This window comes from Neoarius graeffei, chromosome 19 (genome assembly GCF_027579695.1).
Source record: "Neoarius graeffei isolate fNeoGra1 chromosome 19, fNeoGra1.pri, whole genome shotgun sequence".
NCBI lineage: Eukaryota > Metazoa > Chordata > Actinopteri > Siluriformes > Ariidae > Neoarius > Neoarius graeffei.
This window is the reverse complement of record NC_083587.1, coordinates 55986726-56012946: the sequence shown is the minus strand read 5'-3', so window position 1 is coordinate 56012946 and position 26221 is coordinate 55986726. Positions and strand designations below refer to the sequence as shown.

The following is a 26221-nucleotide window of genomic DNA, read 5'->3' as shown; positions in this document are numbered from 1 at the left end:
TGGCGGACACCGGGGCGTCACGTGACCCTGTGACGTCAGGTGAAATACCTCAATAGTTGCTAGTGTGGACAGGTGTTACAGTACAAAAGTAGTATTGTATCGGTACAAAATCCCTAGTGTGGACAGGGTGATAGATAGATAGATAGATAGATAGATAGATAGATAGATAGATAGATAGATAGATAGATAGATAGATAGATAGATAGATAGATAGATAGATAGATAGATAGATAGATAGATAGATCACTTTCATCGTGCTCAGTTGTGTCGCTCATTTTTCAAAGTAACAATTCAGAGCAAAGTGAAACCAGCGGACGTGAGGGGAAACGGGCCCGGCGCTTTTTCCGGACCGGGTTCAAAAATCCGTATCTGCCCAGTCACGTGACTTTTCCCAATAGTTATTATTAAGAGTGCGCGCGGCGGTCCGTACGGGTCATATGATAAAACAGGATCGTTTCTGGGTGCCGTGCATTATTTTCCTCACCTGAATCCCTGCATGACTGCACAGGTAGAAATCAAACTCGAAGGGGTGTGTGATGCTGGTGTCGACTGTGGTTCCTGCTGGAATGTTGCCGCTTTTTCCAATCTACACAAACAGTTTTCAATTCAAGCTGAAAACATTTATTGATAAAATATTATTTGCTGTTAACTCTGATTTTTTTTTTTAATTTTTTTTAACCCAAATGAAGCATGCACATGTCTGTTTTTCATCCTAAGCCACCGAGTGTGACCGGTTTTTTTTTTTTTTTGAGGTCTCAGCCCATTGCTCTCGGCGCTGACTCACCCTCTCGGACTTGTCGGCGCAGAACAGCCGGGTGTGGTGGCGCTTCTGCACTACGATGTAGGTGATACCGGGTTGGTAATCCTTCTCCAGCTTGATGCAGGCGTCCCGGATGGCCAGCAGCTCGTAGTGCAGGATCTGCAGGACACGCAATAGCTCTGAGTCACGCTGCTTAATCATCGCCATGATCTCACTAAACACTGTTCCCGAAACAACCGGAAATAAAGCACAACTTTATTCAATACTTCACCACGATGCTGCTCATAAATAAACACACTTGCACAATATCGCAACGAATCGGCTGCAGTGTATTTGTAAGACGTCCATTTCGTAGTCTTCTTTAAGTAGATGTGCTACTCCACCATGTACAGGAAGGTTCTGAAGGAGGGGGGACCCTTACACAATCCCATCAGGTCTTTATTTATTAAAGAATGTTACGTGATACTTTCTTTTTATCTGCTTACAGTTAATGTTGTGGGACATCCATGAAAAATTTCTGTTAAAACGTACCTTATTCTATCCACATTCACCGGATATGAGCGATCATGCACACTGATTGGCTACTTTACTACTAGGCTATCAGCTCATATACGGTGAGTAGAGAAAAACAAAATGGCGGCGCGTGTTGCTGAACCGGTTGAGGACGAAATAAAAACTACTCGAAAACAAAACCACAAAAAAAAAAAGCAACAAAATATGGAATAAAAGTATTTCAGGGTAAGAACGTCTCTTTTTAATTTTTCAAGAACTATTAAAGCATTTTTCACAAACTGCTCCTGTCATTTTGCCGGTTTGTTTAAATTCTAAGCAGAAATGATTGTCAGATGTTTTCTATCAAGTTTTTTATTTACTGAATTTGCAAAAGAATAAAAATGCTCCGTTTCTCAAAATCCAGTGAATGTGGAGAGAATAAAACAGTTTTTCCACTCAGTCTCATCCTACGCAGCTTATTGCCGCCATCAGCTCATGTACGACTCGATTTCATGGAATAACTTAATTATACTGTAGGCTTGCTCTCTCTCTTCCCCCTCTCCTTCTTTCCCCCCTCTCTTCCCCCCTCCCTCTTTCCACCCCCTCTCTCCCTCTTTTTCCACCCCCTCTCTTTCTTCCCCCCTCCCCCACTTCTCCCCCTCCCCTTCTTTCTCCCCCCTCCCCTTCTTCCCCCTCCCTTTTTCCACCTCCTCTCTCTCCCTTTCCCCATCTCCCCTTCTTTCTCCCCTCTTTCTTCTCCCTCTCCCCCACTTCTTTCTCCCCCTCCCCTTCTTTCTCCCCCCTTTCTTCCCCACTTCTTCCTCCCCTCCCTCTTTCCACCCCCTCTCTCTCCCTCTTTTTCCACCCCCTCTCTCTCCCTCTTTTTCCACCCCCTCTCTTTCTTCCCCCCTCCCCCACTTCTTTCTCCCCCTCCCCTTCTTTCTCCCCCCTCCCTCTCCCTTCCCCCATCTCCCCTTCTTTCTCCCCTCTTTCTTCCCCCCTTTCTTCCCCCATCTCCCCTTCTTTCTCCCCTCTTTCTTCCCCCCTTTCTTCCCCCTCTCCCCCACTTCTTTCTCCCCTCCCCTCTTTCTTCCCCACTTCTTCCTTCCCTCTCTCTTCCCCCCCGCTTTCTCCTCCCCTCTCTCTTCCCCCCCGCTTTCTCCCCCCCTCCGCCCCCTCTTTCTTCCCCCTCCCTCTTTCCACCTCCTCTCTCTCCCTTCCCCCATCTCCCCTTCTTTCTCCCCCCTCTCTTTCTTCCCCCTCCCCTTCTTTCTCCCCCCTCCCCTTCTTTCTCCCCCCTCCCTCTTTCCACCTCCTCTCTCTCCCTTCCCCCATCTCCCCTTCTTTCTCCCCCCTTTCTTCCCCACTTCTTCCTCCCCTCCTCCCCTCTCTCTTCCCCCCCTGTCTCCCCCCCTCCGCCCCCTCTCTCTTTCCACCCCCTCTCCCCCTCTTTCTCCCCCCTCCCTCTTTCCACCCCCTCCCTCTTTTTCCACCCCCTCTCTTCCCCATCTCCCCTTCTTTCTCCCCCACTTCTTCCCCCTCCCCTTCTTTCTCCCCTCTCTCCCCCTCTCTCTTTCTTCCCCCCTCTCCTTCCGCCTCTCTTTCTCCCCCCTTTCTCTTTCCCCCTCTCTCTCGATCCCTCCCAATTTCCTGCTCTCCCCCCTCCCTCTTTCCACCCCCTCTCTCTCCCTCTTTTTCCACCCCCTCTTTCTTCCCCCATCTCCCCTTCTTTCTCCCCTCTTTCTTCCCCCTCCCCCACTTTTCTCCCCCTCCCCTTCTTTCCCCCCCTCTCTTTCTTCCCCCTCCCTCTTTCCACCCCTCTCTCCCTTCCCCATCTCCCCTTCTTTCTCCCCTTTCTTCCCCCTCTCCCCCACTTCTTTCTCCCCCTCCCCTTCTTCCCCCCCTTTCTTCCCCACTTCTTTCTCCCCCCCTCTTCCCCCTCCCACTTTCTTCCCCCCCCTCTCTTTCTCCCCCTCTTTCTACCCCCTCTTTCCACCCCCTCTCCCTCTTTTTCCACCCCATCTCTTTCTTCCCCATCTCCCCTTCTTCCCCCCTCCCCCACTTCTTCCCCCCTCCCCTTCTTTCTCCCCTCTCTCTTCCCCCCCTCCCCTTCTTCCCCCCTCTTTCCACCCCTCTCTCTTTTTCTCCCCCCTTTCTCTCTCTTTCTTGTTCCCTCCCCCTCTCCCCCATCTTTCTCCCCCTCCCTCTTTCCATTCCCTCTCTTTCTTCCCCCCCCGAGGAAAGCAATAAGCCATAATAAATGAAACAGTCAGTATTTGGTGTGAAACGACCCTTTGTTTAAAAAAATTTTTTTAAAAATTGTACAAGTCTGAGGTCCAGTGAGTGCAGTTTTATGCGGAAATGAGCTCTAGGTTTTACTGAGCATCTTCCAGAACCAGCCACAGTTCTTCTGGACACTTCGACTGTCACACTCGCTTCTTCATTTTGCACTAAAACCCAGCAGCCTTCATTATGTTTTCTTTTTTAATCTGAAAAGCGTCTCTTACGGAATATCCTGCTCAGATACAAAAAAATACGTTTTGTAATCTTTAAACGAACGTTTGGAGCTCAAAAAATATGTTTTTGTACTGACTCAATAATGTAGAAGTCATGAAACGGAAATCTATAACAAAAGCCTGTATGGAAAAAAAAAACAGGATGGCTAAGACTTTTGCACAGAACTGTGTCTAGAAAATTAATCAACACATTCTGACCAATCAGAATCAGGAACTCAACATTAGTGTGGTACAAAATAATAATATAAAACGCAGCTTTGAACCACGAATACACCACTTTAAACAGAAACAAAACTAAGGTTTCTGAAATGCTGTTTCAGAAGCGATACAAAAGTTAGAGGAAAGAAAAAAGCGCGACGTGTACGAAACAAAGTAATTGGATGGAAAGGAATTACTTGGGTGCATCTCGTCTTTCAATTCATCATCCAAAAAAAAAAAATGCTGTAATAGCAGGTATGTTCTGTTTTTACTGTAATTGCACTGAACTTCGAGAGGAACCCATTAATACTTGGCTGAAAACAGATAAAAGCCTGTGTTTATTCGTGAACTCGGATCGACACAAAGTCAGAGCAGAGATGCTTTTCAGTCAGTGCAGCTCGCAGAGGATCAATGGGAGTAGAAAAGCAGGCCTTTTACATCTTACCTACGCATCGTGACAATCCGTAGTGCTGGACGTCACACAAACGACAGAGTGTGTATTGTGTAACGTAATATAATGTACTGAACACACTTTCGAACCATTATTTAAGGATTCTTTAATGGGGAAGCCATGACCTAATGGTTAGCGAAGCAGGTTTGGGACCAAAAAGTTGCTGGTTTGATTCCCTGGACCAGCAGGAATGGATGAAGTGCCCTTCCGCAAGGCACCTAACCCCTACCCAGGCTGCTCTGGGTATGTACACTACCGTTCACAAGTTTGGGGTCACTTTGAAATGTCCTTATTTTTGAAAGAAAAGCACTGTTCTTTTCAATGAAGATCACTTTAAAGGTCCCATGGCATGGTGGTTTGTTGATGCTTTAAACGGGCTCGTGGAGGCTTCCGGATGTTATATCCGCAGCCTTTCTCGAAATGAACCCTCGGTACGTAGATATAGCCTCCTGGGAGAAAGCCCCATTTCAGCGCTTTTCCCAGTGCGTCGTTTTGCTAATGAGAAGCAGGAGGCGGGGAAGGGTAGACGGTGGGGGCGTGCCATGGGGGGAGGGGCTGCCGTCTGCCTTCCAAGCCGGCCGAGAGCGCTCCTCGTCGGGCATGGCCAGGCGGGCGAATGCCCTGGTCCGTCCGCCCTGTCTAAAAAAAAAAAAAAAAAAATAAAAATAAAAAAAAAATGGTACAACTCGAGCCCATGTACCTGGCTAACTGCAGGAAGCGGTTAGCTGCACAGCTAATGTAGCCATTGCTAGGCTAACGCACCGATTTTAAAACACGGCAAAACGACCAGTTATACACTTACTTGTTCGGTGTTTGTTGCTGATGCGGCAGGGATGCTTGGTACGGACCCAGGCTTCAGTGACAGTTCATGTGCAAAACCTGCCCTGTACTGTCCCAAGTTGTGGAAACATTCCTCAGGAAAATGCTTCCGACAAACATACACCGTCTTAGGTAGACTCGACGGTGTATTATTGAAGTAAATAAAATTAAGCCACTGCGTCTTCAGGGGCTCTCCCGTCGGCAGTAAAAACAGACTCCTTTCTGTGTTGTCACATCCATGTACAGCGCAAAATGTAGTTATGTGTTCTGCGCATGCGCAGTAGGCTTCGCGCATGTGCAGTAGGCTTGGTAGGACAAACAGCAACTTTTGAGTTGGGTGGGCAATCCATACAGTGGGTGGGAATCCAGGGGGGGGGGCCTGGGGATCATCTCCCTTGCTGACGTAGGCAAGGGAAGAGTTTATCAACACGCCATTTTGACGCGCCATTCTCACATATTGGGCATAGTTTGGTTTACACATTATGAAATTTCTAGCCACTGGGGTGACTTAAGAAGGTCAGAGGAACTCATTTTAACGTTAAAAAACCTCAGAAAGTGAAAATTTCATGCCATGGGACCTTTAAACTAATCAGAAATCCACTCTATACATTGCTAATGTGGTAAATGACTATTCTAGCTGCAAATGTCTGGTTTTTGGTGCAATATCTCCATAGGTGTATAGAGGCCCATTTCCAGCAACTCTCACTCCAGTGTTCTAATGGTACAATGTGTTTGCTCATTGCCTCAGAAGGCTAATGGATGATTAGAAAACCCTTGTACAATCATGTTAGCACAGCTGAAAACAGTTGAGCTCTTTAGAGAAGCTATAAAACTGACCTTCCTTTGAGCAGATTGAGTTTCTGGAGCATCACATTTGTGGGGTCGATTAAATGCTCAAAATGGCCAGAAAAATGTCTCGACTATATTTTCTATTCATTTTACAACTTATGGTGGTAAATAAAAGTGTGACTTTTCATGGAAAACACAAAATTGTCTGGGCGACCCCAAACTTTTGAACGGTAATGTACGTCACTCTACCCAATAGAGAAGAGCGTTGAATATGACACTCAAGACAACGTCACGTCACACGTCAGAGATGTAAAACTTCCGAGCGAGCAAGTGACTGGGACAATTTGTAAACCAACATGGCCGCCAGGTTTGCTTTATCAAATACAGAAGATTTTGAAAGAATTTTGAAAGGGAAAGACGCGTCGAACACCCGAAAGGAATGTATAATAATAATAATAATAATAATAATATTGGCTGGCTTTTTCTTCGTGGTCTATCAGATATATAATCTATTCAGCTACACGTCTTCGACTCATTCAATATAATGCTAGGTCAGGGGTTCTCAAACATTTGCGATCTGCCCCCCCCCCCGACTGTAGCGAGTGTCTGTAGTGAAAGTTCATTATGTCTAACTATTCAAACTATTCTTTAAGTTCGTTTCTTAAGACAAGGATTTTTTAAGATGTTACCTTGTTATTGACAGTTTCGGCGATAAACTTCCACCTTCTTCAAAACAGTCACCAGATGTCGAGTGGTGACGTGCCTTATCAGCTGATGTTACTCTATTGATTAACGGTTAAAAAGCAGACAGAACCCTGAAAAAAACGTACAAAACTTACAGCACAGGACATAAAACTATTGCATTTCATCTCCACTTCCACATATTTCCAATTCAGAGGCACAATTTACAGACAAAAAGAGGGATTTGCAATGGGGGACCCGCTATCTGCCACTCTATGCAACTTTTTTATGGAGGATCTGGAAACCCGAGCCATAGAAACAGCACCGGACGACTGCAAACCTATCTTCTGGAAAAGATACGTTGATGACATTCTTGAAATAACCAAAACAGGCCACACACAACAACTCACGGATCATCTAAACTCCATAGACAAGACCGGCAACATCAAATTCACACACGAAGAGGAAACGGACAAGACAATAGCTTTTCTAGACCTAAAAATACACCACACAGAAGAAGGGAACATTAGAATTACAACATACAGAAAACCTACACATACCGACCAATATCTTCTCTGGACATCTGAACATCCCATCGCACACAAAATGTCAGTAATCGGAACACTATACGACTGAACACAGATCATCACGGAGGAGAAAGACAGACAGGAGGAGGAACACCACGTCCAACAGGTATTAAAAAACTGCCAATATCCGCCGTGGGCAATCCGGAAAGGGAAATTACAGACACAAACAAAGGCAAAAAACAAACAAACAAGAAAAAACACCGAAAAAGCAAACCGGGGCTTTGCCACACTACCATACATAAAAGGAGTCACAGAATGCATCCAACGATCCATGAGGAAATATTATATCAACACCCCGGTCAAACCATACAAGAACCTCCGACAGCTGCTAGTTCACCCCAAAGACAAAATACAACCGGACAACAAATGCAATGTCATCTATGAAATCCCTTGCCGTTCATGTAACAAAGTCTATATTGGTGAAACGGGCAGATGCTTCCACACTCGCAGAAAACACCACCAAATAGAATGTGAAAAAGAAACAACAAAAAGACTCAAGATCCGAAAAAGAAAAAGCAAACCAAGAAAACCTAAAATCAGCCATTTCAGACCACTGCAAACGACAAAAATCACAATGAACTGGGAAGAGGCCAGAGTCATTCGCGCTGAAGAAAATAGATACCAGCGTTGGATTTTAGAGGCAGTGGAGATACGCAAGCGGGCACAGAGGACGATGAACCGGGATGAGGGAGCGTACGCGCTGTCACACACCTGGAGCGCCGTCCTGGAGGAGCGACCTGACAGCAGGAGGCGTGGACTACCTGTCAAATTGGGCGGGACGTTCACGCCTCAATAGAGTAACATCAGCTGATAAGGCACGTCACCACTCGACATCTGGTGACTGTTTTGAAGAAGGCGGAAGTTTATCGCCGAAACTGTTAACAACAAGGTAACATCTTAAAAAATCCTTGTCTTAAGAAACGAACTTAAAGAATTGTAGTGAGTGTACTTTGAGGGGGCGCCCCCTGATGGATAAGCTATTATTATTATTGGGCTTTTTTTTTTTTTTTTATTATGGTGTATTATTATTACAATGCTAGACAACACAGTCCAAGACTGAAAACGTTCGATTTTGCCCTATATCCTTTGAAAAATTTCTGGATCCAGACGCGATTCCAGATCACCTCCAAAGTTCTTTACTGGGCCCAGACACGTATCTAGTAAAAGTTTCAGGAAAATTCATCTGTACATGAGGTTTTTCTTTCCTCTCCTCTCCTCCTCTGCAAAGTTGCTAACGAACAAACAAACTCTACCAGAGTATCGGAGGTCGTGTTTACGAATGTCTCAGTGTGACATGTGAGCCTTTGTTTGGCAGAATTCTCGGCTCAATTTTAGCCTCAGGTCATTCTCAATCTGTGCACGATTGCGGTACTTAGTTTTGAGCGCGGTCAGTTTTGAAAAGTCTGCCTCACGCAGGTATGTTGACGTGAAAGGTAGGAGAATTTTGAAGGCAGCGTCACAGAGCTGGGGGGGCTCCTGCATCAGTGTTCCCTAGAAGGATGTAAGAGAACAGGTGCTTAAAAAGGTGCTTCAGCCTGCTGTCACTCTTCAGCTCTGTAAGCTGCTCTTGCATTTGCAGTGACGAATCGTTTGCGGTGCAAACAAACAGGTCCCGAACCCATGAAAATGCCTGGTAGTCCTGCTTGAAATAAGAAACTAACTGCTGCTTCAGCCCAGACAGGTGATCTACAGCTGATTGGAAAACAGACGAGGAAATCACAGAGAGGTCAGAGGAAAATTTTGCCAGGAAGGCTATAAGAAGTCATAGCAACTCTTTACAACCGTGGTGAGCAGAAAAGCATCTCAGCATGCAACAGAAGAACACATTGGGTTCCACTCACTCCTGCAGCCAAGAACAGGAATCTTAGACTCAAGAACAAGTTCATATTAAAGTGGAGGATGAGTGTAGCAGTTAATACAAGAATTAATTCCGTCATGTTAAACTGTGCTAAAGATCTGTGTGTGTGTGTGTGTGTGTGTGTGTGTGTGTGTGTGTGTGTGTGTGTGTGTGTGTGTGTGTGTGAGAACACCAGCTAAAGCAGTAAATAAGGCTATTTGCGAAATAAAGGCAAGGTGGTATAAAGTGTTTGCTGTTTTATTTATACGTTACGTGTTTATTATTACAGCAAGGGTTATTATACTTCGTAAAAATAGCATTGGCTGTTGTCTGGCTCAGCGCGTTTATATTCTCATGACGACACAAACATATTCCCTCAAATACTGTGGATCTGATTTCAGGTTTGACAGGATGCCGGGTCTGATATTATACAGCGGATTATCAGTACCAGTCTTAAACGTTATTATTAATTAACGTTATACTGTATGAATGGCATTTAGCACGCGCTCTTATCCAGAGTGACGGACAAAATACACTACCGTTCAAAAGTTTGGGGTCACCCGGACAATTTTGTGTTTTCCATGAAAAGTCACACTTTTATTTACCACCATAAGTCGTAAAATGAATAGAAAATATAGTCGAGACATTTTTCTGGCCAGTTTGAGCATTTAATCGACCCCACAAATGTGATGCTCCAGAAACTCAATCTGCTCAAAGGAAGGTCAGTTTTATAGCTTCTCTCAGGCTACGTTCACACTGCAGGCTGAAGTGACTCAAATCCGATCTTTTCGCCCATATGTGACCTGTATCCGATCTTTTATTGACAATATGAACGACACAGATCCGATTTTTTCAAATCCGACCCAGGCCGTTTGGATATGTGGTCCTAATTCCGATCCCTATCCGCTCTTTTCATATGCGACTTCAGTCTGAACCGCCAGGTCGCATTCATCCGACTTACACGTCATCAACAAGCCACAAACGTCACTATTCTGCGCTGAAGTAGGCAGCGGGTCTCTCAAAAAAAGTTACAACAACATGGCGCATAATCACGGGCGCAGATAGAGGGGGGGACGAGTCCCACCCAGATTTAAATTCACCTCGCTCGGTCCCCCCCACTTACAGGGAGGAAAAAAACGTCTATGCTGTCTTTCTTTGCATAAGGCAAACCTCACGGAAAAATCAAAAGACTAATTACCATTCGGTTTATTGAGGTGCACAGCAGTGTATACATAGTTGCAACAACTCACATAAAACAAAACAAAGACTGATATTCGGTTGGTTGAGCTGCGCAGACTGCACAGGTTGCGAGCTCGAGCTTGGTTGCTATGGTAACCCACAACAAGTTTGACAGGCATATCGGGGTTGGGGTTGGTTTGCTGGCAGCTTTGTCCCCCCCAGTTTTTTTGTCCCCCCCAGTTCAAAAAACGTATCTGCGCCCCTGCGCATGACATCAATGCGAGGGACGCTTCGGGCTGTGAAGGTTCTGAATCTTCTCAATGGAAGGACGCAGAGGTTAGGGAGCTAATTTCCATTTGGGGGGATGCAGCTATTCAAGCTAGATTGGATGGGTCATACCGCAACCGGGCGGTTTTACTTCCGTAAACACTGGCCATGCTCACTGCGTGTGACGTCGTCGTATCCTGCAATGCGCATGCGGAACACTTTTAGGTCGCTTTTCGTTCATACTGAGGATCACATACAAGTCGCATATATTTGTTAATGTGAACGACCTCACAAAAAAATCGGATTTCACAAAAAAATCGGAATTGAGCATTAAGCCTTGCAGTGTGAACGTAGCGTAAAGAGCTAAACTGTTTTCAGCTGTGCTAACATGATTGTACAAGGGTTTTCTAATCATCCATTAGCCTTCTGAGGCAATGAGCAAACACATTGTACCATTAGAACACTGGAGTGATAGTTGCTGGAAATGGGCCTCTATACACCAGGGGCGATTTCTCAGAGACAACAAGGGAAGCCGAGCTTCCCCTAAAATTCTCTCCCCAAACTGCGGCGTCTACGACGTTGAATTCTCATTAAAACAATAACTTGCATAACATAATATATGCCCAAGATTGTATTTATGTTCATAACTATCCTATAACTTATTTGAGTGATGTCTGACGAACTTGCAGTTCGATACGAGAATCACCTTTGCTGCCAGGCTGTAACCTTTCTTATTTCAATGGGCTCTATGGACTGGCAGCAGTGTTGCCAGATTGGGCGGTTTTAAGTGCATTTTGGCAGGTTTTGAAGATATATTTTGGGATGGAAAACGTCAGCAGTATCTGGCAACACTGACTGGCAGCCGGGTATCCGTTGCAGTCTACGAGAGGGCTCTGAACAGCCAATTTCGGCTAGTTGTTATTGGTTAAAATCAACAAAATCGTCACTTCCAGGGAAGCCGGGCTTCTCTGGGACTAAACGAGACAGTGGGAGGGACAAGAAACCGGGCTGATAAAGGATTATTGGAGGTAGTGTTTGAAAGACATGAGGAGGGCAGTACTTCGGCGAGGAACACGGAAGCATGAGATCAGTCAGTCCTGAGCGGATGTCGAGAAAGTGTAGTCGTGTGCCAAAGTGCTGTCCGAATTTCTTTTCATATAAACGGTTCTTCTCATTGATGTCTCTGTACATTACTCTGTAAATATTACTCGTTGTGCTCCGTTAACTTTCATCCATTCTATCAGTTTGATCATTTGTGAATTCACTCGTTTATTTCATTTGTAGTTCAATCTGGTTGTAGGCTAGCTTGAGCCTTATTGGGATCTGCAGTGCTAGCTGCTAACAGAAATTGGTGAAGTCTCTGGAAAGCACAACCAGCTGGTATGACAGGGTCACAGACCATTTTCTGGAAAAGGAGCGGAGGGCAGAATTTGTGTATAAATAGTGTTCGTGTTCATGAATCTGAAGTGTGTATATTGTTCAGTAATGTTAAGAGAATGGTGGGCTCTGTGTTATAGGTTATACCTGGGTATAATATTCAAGGTTCTGTGTGTTGCATAGCCTACCTGGTTATGAATTTCCAGACTGTGTTGCAGAAGATGTTCAAGGATGTGTTGCACAGCTGGGTGTTGTGTTAAAGACTCTGTGTTGCATATCAGGGTATGATGTTCAAGGCTCTTCGTTGAATAGCCAGTGATTTTTGGATGTTTGATATTTTTGATTAAGGATATGAGGCACTAGCCTGGCAAGCCAGACTATAACATGAAATTTTCTTCTTCTTTTTTTTTTTTCTTAGGCCCTTGGCTCCCTGCGGAGCATAGGCCACGGACAACTTCTCTCCAGCGTTGCCGATCCTGTGCTAGGTTTTCTGCCTCTCGGAAAGAGTAGCCTGCTCTTCGCAGCTCGGCATCCAGGTCGCGTCGCCATGTGTTCTTGGGGCGTCCTGGTTTTCTCTTCCCTTGAGGGTTCCATGTCAGGGACTGCCTGGTGACGTTCGAACTTGGCTTTCGCAAGGTGTGCCCAATCCAGTTCCACTTCCTTTGCAGGATGGTCTTCCCTATGGGTTCTTGTTTGGATCTTTCCCATAACACTTCGTTCCGTACATGGTCCGTCCAATGAATTCTCAGGATCCTTCTTAAACAGCAATTGATGAACGTCTGCAGTTTTTTGGTTGTTGTCTTGGTCAGCCTCCAAGTTTCTGAGCCATATAGGAGTACCGATTTGACATTTGAGTTGAACAGGCGCATCTTTATTGGGGTAGTCAGCTCTCTTGATTTCCAGATGTTTTTCATAGAGATGTAGATGGCCCTTGCTTTTCCTATTCTTGCCCTGATATCTTCATCGGATCCTCCCTGTTTGTTCACTATGCTGCCCAGATACGTGAAGCTGTTGACTTCTTCGAGGGCCTTCTCCCCAAGCATAACTGCTTCGTCATTAGCTGCATTTATCCTGAGTACTTTGGTCTTGCCGAGGTGGATGTTTAGCCCTATTTGTGTAGACACCTGTGCCAGGCATGTGCCATAACATGAAATGTACAAGCAAAAATACTTTCTGCCACTAGGTAGGGTTGTCTAGTTCACTATGCTAATGGGGCACACCTTTCTGTGCTTTGATATCCGGCCTACAGGTTTTACGATGAATGCGTAAAATGGGCTTCCCGTTTTAAAAACCAGCAGCCGCCACTGCTATACACCTATGTAGATATTGCACCAAAAACCAGACATTTGCAGCTAGAATAGGGCAATTCCAGCGTTATGGATGCGACACTTGAACTCAAAATGGCAACAAATGACCCAGTGCATGTTTTATTGTCTCCCAGTATTTAAACAGGTGTTGCATATTTTAAGGCTGTACCATACTGGAGAAGTGATAGAACAAGAACAATTCCCATAGTACATCTAGGGCATGCCAGAAAACGCCAATAAAAGATGCGTTATGGATGTGACAGAAAAAGTATCACTTTTCTTGGGTGACTGTACATTTTTATCAAACTCTGTGAAATTGTAAACCTAATGTCGAAATGGAGATATCCATTTGATAGAGGGGTCCAAGGTGAATATTAAAAAAAATCTTTGTTTAAAATATTTTGTATTTCATGCAGAGTTTCGGAAGGAAAAGTCAGCGTTATGGATGTGACGAAATTCCGTTATGGATGTGACGCGTCTGAAATAGACATGGCGTATGTTTAGAAAATCAGCAATTTAACCACCATAACCCTTTGAAAAACTCTCTAAATATCAGCTAAAACTATCAAAGTTCTTAAATAATATTTAGGATGGCTATTGTTTTGCTGTTTTGTGGATTTTAGCATACATTTCTGTGGCTCGTGGCAATAATATAGAATTGTACATGATCAAAGTGGATTTTAGCTTGGGTTTTACATTATAAGAAAGAAAGACTGACAGTGACATATTAGGTTGGTTACAAATTGGTTCAACTTATTCACATCTGTAAAATACAGGCCTAGGTGATATCTCTGGGAGTGGTTTTGATGTATTACATGTTGCTTTATTTTTGCATGGTGAGGTTGACATTTACATGGAATTGCCCAATAGTCATTTACCACATTAGCAATGTATAGAGTGGATTTCTGATTAGTTTAAAGTGATCTTCATTGAAAAGAACAGTGCTTTTCTTTCAAAAATAAGGACATTTCAAAGTGACCCCAAACTTGTGAACGGTAGTGTAATACACGTAGGATATGTGATATGCTAACAATATCGCGTGCTATGAAACCCGCTAGAAGGGAACAGAACACGTTTTTATTCCATCGAGGGGAGGAAAGGAAAAAAAAAAAAAAAAGTGTCATGTATGTTTAGCTTATATTCACTTAACCTTCGGCAAATAAGTGTTAATGAGTCCATACGGAATATTCGGATGCAGAGAAACTTACTGTAAAGCATAGCTTCTTCTTTCTCCTACAGACAAAGACAAAAAACTCAAACTGAAGGATGGATGATTTAGCCGTGCTGATGTCAGAGCTGACCTGTGGGAGCTGCCCTTCAGGAACGCCGTCCCTGTAGAAGATGATCCGGGTGGGCTTGAAGCGGGTGGATTTGTAGAACTGGATGAGGAGCTCACGCACCATGTAGGAGAGATCTTCGATGATCTCCTGCCGTGGCCTCTGCACCCGCACCGTGGCACAGTATCGACTGGGGTGGGCGTCCATACTGCCCACGACCTACAGAAACAGAGAGGCATATGGTATGAGGAGGAGTTGGACAAAAGTAAGACTTGGAGCCTGAAAGAAAGGCAAGAATTATCGAGTCCTTGGCTGCGTGTACCGCTTTCAAATTGAAGAATCTTGCATTGATTGATATTGAACGTCCTTCCAACACACTTATTTTACTCCTATTTATCATCTCTACTCTTCTACACCTGGACGACACTCATCTCGTTCACGATCTGCCGTCACACAGGCCCACAAGGTTCCCTTTTGAGCCTCGAGGGTTCTTCGTGCCGTCTCAGGAAGGTTTTTCCTTTTCTTTACGGGTTTAATCTCCTTCTGGATTTCTGAAGAAATCCTGCTGTTAAATGTGCTAGACAAAAAAAAAAGTACTATAAACAGGATTATCAGGGGAACTAACGGCTAATGACTAAAATACCATCTTCGATGAGTAAATAAGAACCGTAAAGCGTGTTTCTACGTCTGAGCCGTCCATCAGGACGGGAACGTGGACGGATTTCGAAGGAGGATGTAAGCTGTCCGAGTTGGAAGACTGTAGAGATGGACAAAGACGACGTGGTGTTCTCTATACAATGCTGTAGAAATGCTTCCATCTAGTGGTTACGGGAAAATAGCGAGTCCTCATTTCACCTCTGTGTTTGGGGAAATGCGGTCAGTGCCGCTCACCACCACCACACCCCACACACACACACCCCATCTCTTTCTCTCTCGTTCTTCCTGTGACTCAGCCCTTTGTCACCATCGCCCGCAGACTGAAAGTGCCCCAGAGCTAACAGGGTGTGCGGTGACGTAGCTGTCCGATCCTGTGTGATTCATCCACCAGCCGTACGCTCTCGCTCTCTGCGCTAACCGCTCCTAATTCCTTCCTCCTCCACCTCTGCTCCGTCCCTCGCCCACTGAAGTGCTCTTTAAAAGGCACGAGGGCTGAACGGCAGAGCGGCGTTGGGAAACAAAGCCAGAACGCCGCTTTCTGCCTCTGACGACACAACGCTTTCCTATTTACTACAGCCGGGTAGAGAAGAAATGGGTTTGATGAGGTGATTAGTGTCGTTCCATCCGCTTTAAAACAAGGAAATGGACACACACTGGGTTACGCGTTCGATCAAAAACATGGGAGCAAAATGTAACGTCCAGGACATGGACTGAAGAATAAAAACAGCCTGAAAAAACAAAAAAAGACAAGCTCATATGATAAAGAAATAAAATAATATGAAAAAGTAAAGAAATGAAAAGGGATTGGACCAAAAAAAAAAAAAAAAGGGGAAAACAAAAAGAAAGAAACAGAAAGCAATAGGAAATATATACATGATTTTTTTTTTTAAATAAAGAAATTTTAAAAATTAGAAAGAAATGAAAAGCATAAAAAAAGGGGGGGGAATAATCAATATATGGATTTAAAAAAAAAAAAAGATTCAATAGATACAGGAAAAAAGTAAAAAGAAAAAACTAATTAAAAAGAAAGGACCAAAGATTTTAAAAAGGGACACAAGATGAAGGAAAAAAATATATAGATTGAAAAAAGAAAAAGAAAGTATGAGCAGAAATTAATACATGTTCTAAGAAGAAATAAAGGGAAAAATGAAAAAAAAGAAACAGAACATTAAAAGCCAAATAAAACTTCAATCTCTCACCTGAAAAAGAAAAAACAATGGAAAGAATAAGTTTTATAAAGAAAAACAGGAAAGTAAAAAGAAAAACAAAAAGCAATAGCAAATAAAGACAAAAAAGGAAAAGGTAATGAAAAGATTAGAGACTAAAAAACAGAAAGAAGAAAATTAATAAACAAGAAATAAAGGAAGGAAAAGAAAAGGCAAGAATGCAAACAAAAAAAAAAGTTATGAAAAAAACGAAAACTAGAAAAAAAGGTTTTGGAAAAAAAAAAATAAGGCAAAAGAACAGCCTGTGAGTTCCATCATGGAACATTTTCTAACTGCAGAAAAAAATTTTATCATCATCTGTCTTCAGGCTGGAAATGGAGAATAAACAGAGTTTTGAACCTTCGTATATTAATCTTTCTGCAGTCTGAGCTGGAAGTGACTTTATAAGTGACGTTTGCAGGAAATGAAAGTTGGGAACGGAGAGAAACTGGGACTGGCTTCGGTAAATCCTCACGTCAATTTACAGCGTCGTTACTCAGTGACACAGAAGAGTTCTGTTTGAGTTTTAGTCAGTTAGAGGTGCAGAGTCCCGCGTTTCTGCTGCTCGGGTGAATGGAGGGTTTGTGCTCTTCAACACAAGTGTTTCAACACTGTGTGAAAGACAAATAATAAACACCATCACCAGAATCACCAGCACCGCCACCATCATTCACCATTGTCACCACCACCATTCACCACTCACCATCATTCATCACCGCCACCACAATCACCACCCATCATCATTCATCATCGCCACAATCACCACTCATCATTGCCAACACCACAATCATTCATCATCGCTACCACTCACCATCAATTATCGCCACCACCACCGTTCATCATTCATCACCGCCACCATCACCACCCATCATCGCCACAATCACCACTCATCATTGCCAACACCACAATCATTCATCATCGCCACCACTCACCATTAATTATCGCCACCACCACCGTTCATCATTCATCACCGCCACCATCACCACCCATCATCGCCACAATCAGCACTCATCATTGCCACCACAATCAATCATCGCCACAATCATCCATCATCGCCACCACCACCATTCATCACCACCACCACTCACCATCAATCATCGCCGCCACCACCGTTCATCCATCATCGCCGCCACCACCGTTCATCCATCATCGCCGCCACCACCACCATCACCACCCATCATTCATCATTGCCATCCCCACAATCATTCATCATCACCACCACCACCACCATCACTCACCATCAATCATCGCCACCACCACCGTTCATCCATCATCGCCACCACCATCATTCATCATCGCCACCACCATCATCCATCACCGCCACCACCATCATCCATCACCGCCACCACCATCATCCATCACCGCCACCACCATCACCACCCATCATCGCCACCACCACAAATCATCCATCATCGCCACCACCACAAATCATCCATCATCGCCACCACCACAAATCATTCATCATTGCCACCACCACTCATCGCCACCACTACCACTCAACATCAATCATCGCCACTACCACCGTTCATCATCCATCATCGCCACCACCACCATTCATCACCACCACCACTCACCATCAATCATCGCCACCACCACCGTTCATCCATCATCGCCGCCACCATCATTCATCACCGCCACCACCACCATCACCACCCATCATTCATCATTGCCATCCCCACAATCATTCATCATTGCCACCACCACTCACCATCCATCATCGCCACCACCACAAATCATCCATCATCGCCACCACCACCACTCATCGCCACCACCACTGTTCATCATCCATCATCGCTGCCACCATCATTCATCACCGCCACCACCACCACCCATCATCGCCACAATCACCACTCATCATTGCCACCACCACCACTGCTGCTGCTATTATCATTCATCATCGCTGCCACCACCACCATTCATCATTGCTACCATCATTCATCATCACCATCACTGCCATTATTCATCATCGCCACCGTCACCAGTGTGGGAAATAAGGTCAGACCAGCGGGTATGTACCAGGAATTTTCGCATTCGTCCATCTGTATTTCAAAAGCATCAAACCAGATGGCCCATGAAAAGTTGTAAAGATATGGGTCTAATCTACTTCTAATTTTCCTCCAAATGTTACACTGGACAAATACATTATGTCGTAACATGGCCTGTGAGGCCCCCGAGGGCCCAACTTTAAAAATTCATAACTCAGCCACTGATGGTCCTCGCCCCACCAAACTTTACAGGCACCTCCCTCTCCTCAAGTGGCACACTAAATAACACAATAATAAACAACTCAGTATTCACTGTTTTTATTGTATGATGCAGTTGAGCTCGTGTTTTAGGGTCGACAGTATCTGGTTGATCCAGTCAGTTGATTAAGAGTTCAGTTTCCATGAAACTTTGCAGTACAGTATTATGTTCAGTGCCAAACTGCCAATCAGTGGTTGTGATTATTATGTGCATTTTTTCATTCCTAATAAGAATGACAGTCGTAGTCGTATGCTTTGTAGGATGGAGAGTTACTTTTATTCGAGTTTTTATTTTCTTCCAAGTTCTAGTCCTGCAGATTTTAGTCTGAATGCCAAATGATATGACCATGTCTCGTTTGGAGTCATTGTAAAAGTCATTTTGTTACAAAGTTACTTGGGATCTCAGACTCAAAATTTTAACTCCGTTATGTAAGAATCGTCGTGTCAATGACTAAATAGTCATCGTTGACCTAATGTTTCATGAGTGTTATTATCGTACTTGTACAGGAATACCAGTACGCTGTAACCAGCTGGAACATCCTTGGCCCCCCAAACTTTTTTCTGGACATGGAACTGACCTGTGTGCGCTACTGTTTTCTTGGGTAGAATGTTTTTCTTTAATCTTCTGACATTTTTCTTGTAAAGTAGATTCAATTTGTCGTGTAATTGGCAATGAATGTCTGGTATGAATTGGCCTTTGAAGATCACAAAAATGAGCCTGGAAATAGCCGAGAAGCCATCTCCAGGCACCTAAAGCCCTTCAGCTTCTGCGGCCCTAAGGTGGGCTCCGGACGCATTGTTCCGGACCTTTGGCCCGTCATTTGGGCAGACTGGAATTTGGACAGACGGACAACATCTCAGACTTGTCTGTCCTGTGACAGTCTGCTTAAAGGGGAACAGAGGGCAATATATAGAGTAAATATAACAATAAAACACACATTAACGAACCTTATTCAAGACTTACAAAAGTTTTTTGTTCTAAGGTTGGAAAGTTATAGCGTTTTGAAAGTAGCTCGAGCAAACTATTTCCGCAGTTTGAACAGCCCGCCATGATATTAATTTTATCCAATCAGAATGCACGTTCATTTTCTCTGCGTAACACTCATGACGTATGTATGTGCCCAGTTGTGTTGGCTCATTGAGGTTGGGAATAGCACGTGTGAAATACCCGTTTCTGCCTCTTGCGACGATTTCGCAAGTCCACGGGTGGCGCCTCTCTCATTGCAGCAAATAAACTCTGCTGGACTCGTGAGCAACTCCACGTTACATTTTCCGCACGAGCACCACGCCGTGTCACCTGCACGCAGACGCTCTGCCCCACGCTCGCCACGCCCATGGTCAGCATCAGTCTCATCCTCGCCGTCATCCGAGCTTTCTTCTCTTATTTCATCACCGGAGTCGAGAGTACCTCTCCTAGGTTCAAACTGGTACCCTTCTAAGCCATAGCCTGCTTGCAGTGTGTCTTGCGGGATCTCTTCATATGATTCGACAGAGCTGTCGCTTTCACTTGATGCGCCCGACGCCATGATTACACGCTTCTCTCCTCTATTTCGGAGAGTTCCGCTAGTGCAGTGGGTAGCGCTGACGTCATGGTCTTTTAAAAATGGCGACTCTTGTGCGGTTTAGCGTATAAAGTATTATATTTACAATTACCCAGATATTTCGTTGTTTTCTAGTACATAAATTTGATATTATACTTAAGAATACGTTACTTTGTCACATCAGCAACCGTATAGACCCTTCCCACTGACGTCACTGGAAACCGGAAGTAAACAAACCCTGCGCCATATTGGAAGACCAACAAACTCGTGATTAGGGGGAAATAACGGCAGCGCGTGGAATTTAAACCCACGAGGCACTTGATTCATCATAAACCTACAACGGTAAACTTTTGTGCTGTGTTAGAGTGTTCCAACAAAGCTGATGGGAAAGGTGAAAAGAAGTCGTTCTTCAGAATACCAGCTGTGATTGAGACACAAGCAAACCAAGGAGCTTTCTGCCAGGAGACAGTCGAACAAAATAGCAGAACAAAATGTCTGGACGCAAATCGGGTTTTCAGAAAAGGAAAGAAAATAAACGCAGGGTCGAAAATACAAAAAAGGAGGCAGAAAAAGCAAAACGAGTTAAGGTAGGACAAATGGTTACTTTTCTGAGGCAGCCCGCCGTGGCTGCCTGCAGGCTTATTTATTATAGCCCATTTAGTTAAAATAGTTGATATAAAATGTTTATAGTTATGTGATGGTTGTCCTCAGTGTTCGAACTATGCCGATATTTTTTTTGGGGGGGGGGTCCCTTTTTTTCCCTTGGGGGGGGTGCTTGCGCTTGTCTTGGAGCGCGGATCTCCAAACACATGAGAAGCCTATCTTACGCACATATCACGCCGACTCCACACCTCCACACACGCATCACGTCTGAAGTCGTAACTCATCAGAGGAAATCGTGTCCGCATTGGCATGTTCAAAAAACAACCTCGCGTCAACAATGATACCACACGCAAGGGAAAAAAAAAAAAAAGTCAGGCTACTCAACAACCAACCTGGCAGCAGCAGTCGTTGTCATATCGGTTTATTTTATCTTTGATGTAAACACAGCACTTCGGATATGCAAATGCTTCCCGTTACACATGACTGCTATGCCAATAAACATCGTTTTTCCAATATTTTAGAGACCCCCCAACATTTCCCAAATCATGTTTTCAAGGGATCTCGGATCCCCCGAGTACCTCCGTAGTTCGAACACTGGTTGTCCTGATTTATGGGCCTTTTCCACTACCCTTTTTCAGCTCGCTTCAGCCCGACACGGCTCGCGTTTCGACTACCTTAAAACAGCACGACTCCGCTCGCTTCAGCCCTGCTTAGCCCCCAAAACTCGCACGGTTTTGGAGTGGGGCTGAAGCGAGCCAAACCGAGCCGAGTGAGGCTGGGGGCGTGAGCAGACACTCCCCTGTGCACTGATTGGTGAGGAGGAGTGTCCTCACACGCCCACACACGCCCCGCGAGCACGCTGAGATCTGTAAACCCGGAAGAAGAAGAATTACGAATTATGAGAATTTCTGAAGCCTTATGCGCCTCGCCTCATCTATACGCTCTTGCCAGTATCTGTTGGCGTTGTCGGTGACAACAAGCCACAGCACCAAGACCAGCAACACTAACGACTCCATGTCCTCCATGTTTATTGTTTACTATCCGGGTCGTGAGACTACCGCTTAAAAGCTCACTGATGTCACTGTTTGCGCCGCTTAACGACATCACGTGACGTCCACCCACTTTCGCTAACTCCACCCAATGTGTCCACCCACTTCCAGCCAACACGGTTCAGCGCGGTTGTAGTCGAAATGCAACTCCAACAGCCCCGCTCAGCTCGACTCAGCCCAACTCAGCACGGCACAGCCGCGTTTGTAGTGGAAAAGCGGCATTAGACTGGTGTGTTTTGTTTTTTTGTTTTTTTTGGGGGGGGTTTGCGCGATGTTGCACCCGGGTCCAGATTAGGGCAGAACCGGCCCTGGCTACATTTCAGGTGTAGTTTGTTTTATGTATGCATGTACTTGCATAGATGTGTACTTGGTCTTCCAATATGGCGACTACCGAAATCTCGCGGCGCGGTGACGTCATGCGGGAAGGGTCTGTATATTATATTTTGTACCCCTTTAAAATTCCTCATTTCCTCCACTGACCGCCATACATCATCGCCAACACCAGCACCATCACCACCATCATTCATCTTCGCCACCACCATCACGATCATTCACCTTCATTCATTATCGCCACTGACATCACCACCATCACCATCCATCATCACCACCACCATGATTCTTTTGTGTGCGTGTTGCACATGTAAGAAGTGCAGTGCAGAGATGTGCTTACTGCAGTAATGGACGGCTTTTTCCCGTCTCCGGCTGGTGGGTGTGTGACGTCTGCACCCAGGAAGATGACAGGCTGCTGGAACACTGCGGACCTGCCAAGAAATCACACACAACCTGTTCATACCTGATAACACCCCCCCGTTTGTCACTCTGTTTCTCTTTCCCCGCTCTGCATCTCTTTCTCTCGATCCATCTCTCTATCATGTAGCTCTCGCTCCTTCTGTCTCTCTCCCCCATCCTTGTCTCCATGCCCCTCCCTCTACATCTCCATGTCTGTCTCTACATCTCTTTCTTTCTCTGTCCGTCTCTCTCACCGTTGATGTGGTACCAGGATGTTGTTGATGCCGCCGAGTTTGACGTTGATCTTGAGGCAGAGGTTGGAGAGCGTCTGTGGTGACGTCTTCACTACGTTCTTCACCTGCACGCACTGAGTGGCCATTCCTAGGAGAGTGTCTCCGACACGCTTCACCTCCGCTACACACCACACACACAAAATGATCTTCAAATTTTTTTTTTTTTAACAGAAATAAAAACACATTCCCGTCTAAGGAACCTGAGACAATTTTAGAAAACTTTAAATGTTTCTGACACAAAAAAGGAGCTACAGCTGAACATCACGGACTTAAACATCAGCTTCAGAGAGGAGAGCGAGCAACCAACAATCGCACTCTTTCACAAGCCAGAGAATCCTACAGCTGGTTTTCTACCACCAGAGGAACATTTTAAATAATTTACGGACTTCAGGTACGTTTCCACCAAAGTTACTGGACAGACAGACAGTGAGAGGTGTGTGTTGTGTACCATAGACAGGTGTTTTCCCAGGCAGGATGACGATGATGAGCTGCAGGCCGGAGTAGGTGTTCTTAAGGTGTCTGAACATGGGCTCCACGCTGTCAGCTCCCTGTGCGTACTTACAGAAACACGGCTGACCCTGGATGGGCATCCCGGCGTCCTTCGAGATCTTACGCAGCTGATCTGTGAAGTTCCTGGAGGAGGGATAGAGAAGAAGAAGAGAAGAACCACAGACTTTGTTGAAACTGAAAAAGAAATAAAAACAAGCAGCACAATAAGAGTAAATGTTGAGGGACTACGCTTACTTAAGCACCTCCTCGCGACACTGTTTCTGCGGGGCGAAGCACGCGATGGCCCACACTTTGATCTCGATGCCGTTGTAGAACTGTTTCCCTCTCATGTCCCACACTCCCTGGTTGGGTGTCGCAATAGCTCGGTTCTGCAGAGACAATCAAAACTATGAAATTAAGTGGGAAACACAAAGGGAGATGGCACAGTGGTGCTAAACACAGCGGACTACCACTCCAAGATGACCAGTCTCCTCAGCGACACAACCACCTATGAAACCTTGAGGTGGGACCCCACCAGGTGTTACAAAAAGAAAGTTGGTAGCTGCCTGCAACAACTAGAAAAGGACCAAGCCATCAACCGATCTCTGTACTACACAGATTGTACCCTGGGGAAGCCATTCCTCTTGTACACGGACTCCCCAAGATTCGCAAGGAAGGAGCTCCACTCAGACCCATCATCAGCAGTATAAACTCTGTCACCTATAACATTGCCAAACACCTAGCCACCATCCTGGCTCCTCTTGTTGGGAATACGCCACAACACGTCAAAAACTCCCAAGATTTTGCTACTAAAAGTTGCAGACCTCAAACTAGACTCGGATGATACCATGGTTTCCTACGATGTCACTTCTCTGTTCACCTGCATTCCCACCACAGAAGCAGTCGAATCTGTTAGAAAACGACGCCTTCAAGACAGCGCCTTAATGGATAGAATGAACCTCACCACGGACCAGATTTGCACCCTGCCTGACTACCACTTATTTCCAATTTAATGAAAGTTTCTACAGACAGAAGCATGGATGCGCCATGGGCTCACCGGTGTCCCCTATTGTGGCCAATCTTTACATGGAGGAAGTGGAACATAAAGCTTTGACCACGTTTCCAGGAGTTACTCCCAGCCACTGGTTCAGATATGTGGATGACTACCCACTGGAACACAAATTGGGGGTCATTAGGACCTTGCGACACAGGGCTCAGAACATTCCTACAAGGATGGAGGGAAAAGAGAAGGAGCAGAATCACATCAAGAAAGCGCTTCAGAACTGCGGGTATCCCAACTGGACTTTCTTCAAGAGCAGAAAAAGGAACAGAACGGACAAGGAGGAGAACAGGAACAAACGCAAGAACATTGTCATTCCCTACATTTCTGGTCTATCTGAGAAACTCAGGAGGATCTTCTACAAACACAACATTCCGGTACATTTCAGACCCAGTAACACCCTGAAGCAGAAACTGGTCCACCCTAAGGACAGAATAGCCAGACACAAACAGGACAATGTAGTGTACGCAATTCAGTGCAGTGAGGAATGCACAGACTTATGCCGCTTTTCCACTACAAACGCGGCTGAGTCGGGCTGAGCCGTGCCGTGCTGAGTTGGGCTGAGTCGAGCCGAGTGGGGCTGTTGGAGTTGCATTTCGACTACAACCGCGCTGAACCGTGCTGGCTGGAAGTGGGTGGACACATTGGGTGGAGTTAGCGAAAGTGGGTGGACGTCAGGTGATGTCGTTAGGCGGCGCAAACAGTGACATCAGTAACCTTTTAAGCGGTAGTCTCACGACCCGGATAGTAAACAATAAACATGGAGGACATGGAGTCGTTAGTGTTGCTGGTCTTGGTGCTGTGGCTTGTTGTCACCGACAACGCCACAACGATGAGGCGAGGCGCATAAGGCTTAAGAAATTCTCGTAATTCGTAATTCTTCTTCTTCCGGGTTTACGGTGTTTACAGATTTTACGTGCTCGCGGGGCGTGTGAGGACACTCCTCCTCACCAATCAGTGCACAGGGGAGTGTCTCCTCACGCCCCTAGCCCCGCTCGGCTCGGTTTGGCTCACTTCAGCCCCACTCCAAAACCGTGCGAGTTTTGGGGGCTAAGCAGGGCTGAAGCGAGCTGAGTTGAGTGAGCTGAGCTGAAAAAGGGTAGTTGAAAAGGGCCATTATATATTGGGGAAACAAAACAACCGCTTGACAGGAGAGCCAGTTCCTCAGGCCAGGACTCTGCTGTCTATCTTCATCTGAACAACAAAGGACACTCATTTCAGGATTGCAACGTACGCATTTTAGCCAGAAAGGATCGTTGGTATGAGCGAGGAGTGAAAGAAACCATTTTTGTCAACCTGGAACGGCCATCACTGAACAGAGGTGGGGGTCCAAGACATCATTTATCAGCCACCTACAATGCAGTCCTTGGCACACTTCCCAGACAACTGAATGCACACCAAAACCCAGCTGTTTTCAGTGACTCACAGGAGGACAGAGAGAACCAGCAATCCACTGATCACCCCAACGACTCTTGAGGCCGTTCACACCCAGCCCCCAGTGACCCACACCAACAGGGTTCCTCAACGACACCTTAGGATTGCTTTTCATCCATGAGAGGATAAATACCCGATACTCCCTATTATGCTGTGTTCACACTTATACCAGTACGAAAGTGGTATACCTGCATTGATACAAAGTATACTGGTACAGTTTAGTGCAGGGCTTTTCAAAGTGTGGGGTGCGCCTCCCCTAGGGGGCGCCAGAGTTTTTCAGCGGGGGCGCAACGTGAGGAAAAATAAACCAGAAGTAGTTACTATTGTGGACGTTTAGCGAACTTCAGCTAGTAGCCTTTACCAGAGACTAATGCCGCTTTT

General features: G+C 45.4%; 2 protein-coding genes across 3 annotated transcripts in view; one reads left to right on the top strand and one right to left on the bottom strand.

Annotated features, from left to right (window-relative positions):
- hmgn2 (high mobility group nucleosomal binding domain 2) overlaps positions 1–26221 on the top strand; it is a 419610-nt gene that overhangs the window by 240934 nt on the left and 152455 nt on the right. The gene's annotated exons all lie outside the window — the stretch shown is intronic.
- Positions 1–26221, bottom strand: part of ago1 (argonaute RISC component 1) — a 110333-nt gene that overhangs the window by 22373 nt on the left and 61739 nt on the right. The window contains exons 11-17 of the mRNA XM_060900328.1: positions 23602–23735; positions 23306–23490; positions 22819–22978; positions 22506–22596; positions 14562–14756; positions 785–919; positions 485–586 (exon numbers count right to left, since the gene is read on the bottom strand). Of these exons, the coding sequence (XP_060756311.1) occupies positions 485–586; positions 785–919; positions 14562–14756; positions 22506–22596; positions 22819–22978; positions 23306–23490; positions 23602–23735 (1002 nt within the window). The remainder of the gene's footprint in view (positions 1–484; positions 587–784; positions 920–14561; positions 14757–22505; positions 22597–22818; positions 22979–23305; positions 23491–23601; positions 23736–26221) is intronic.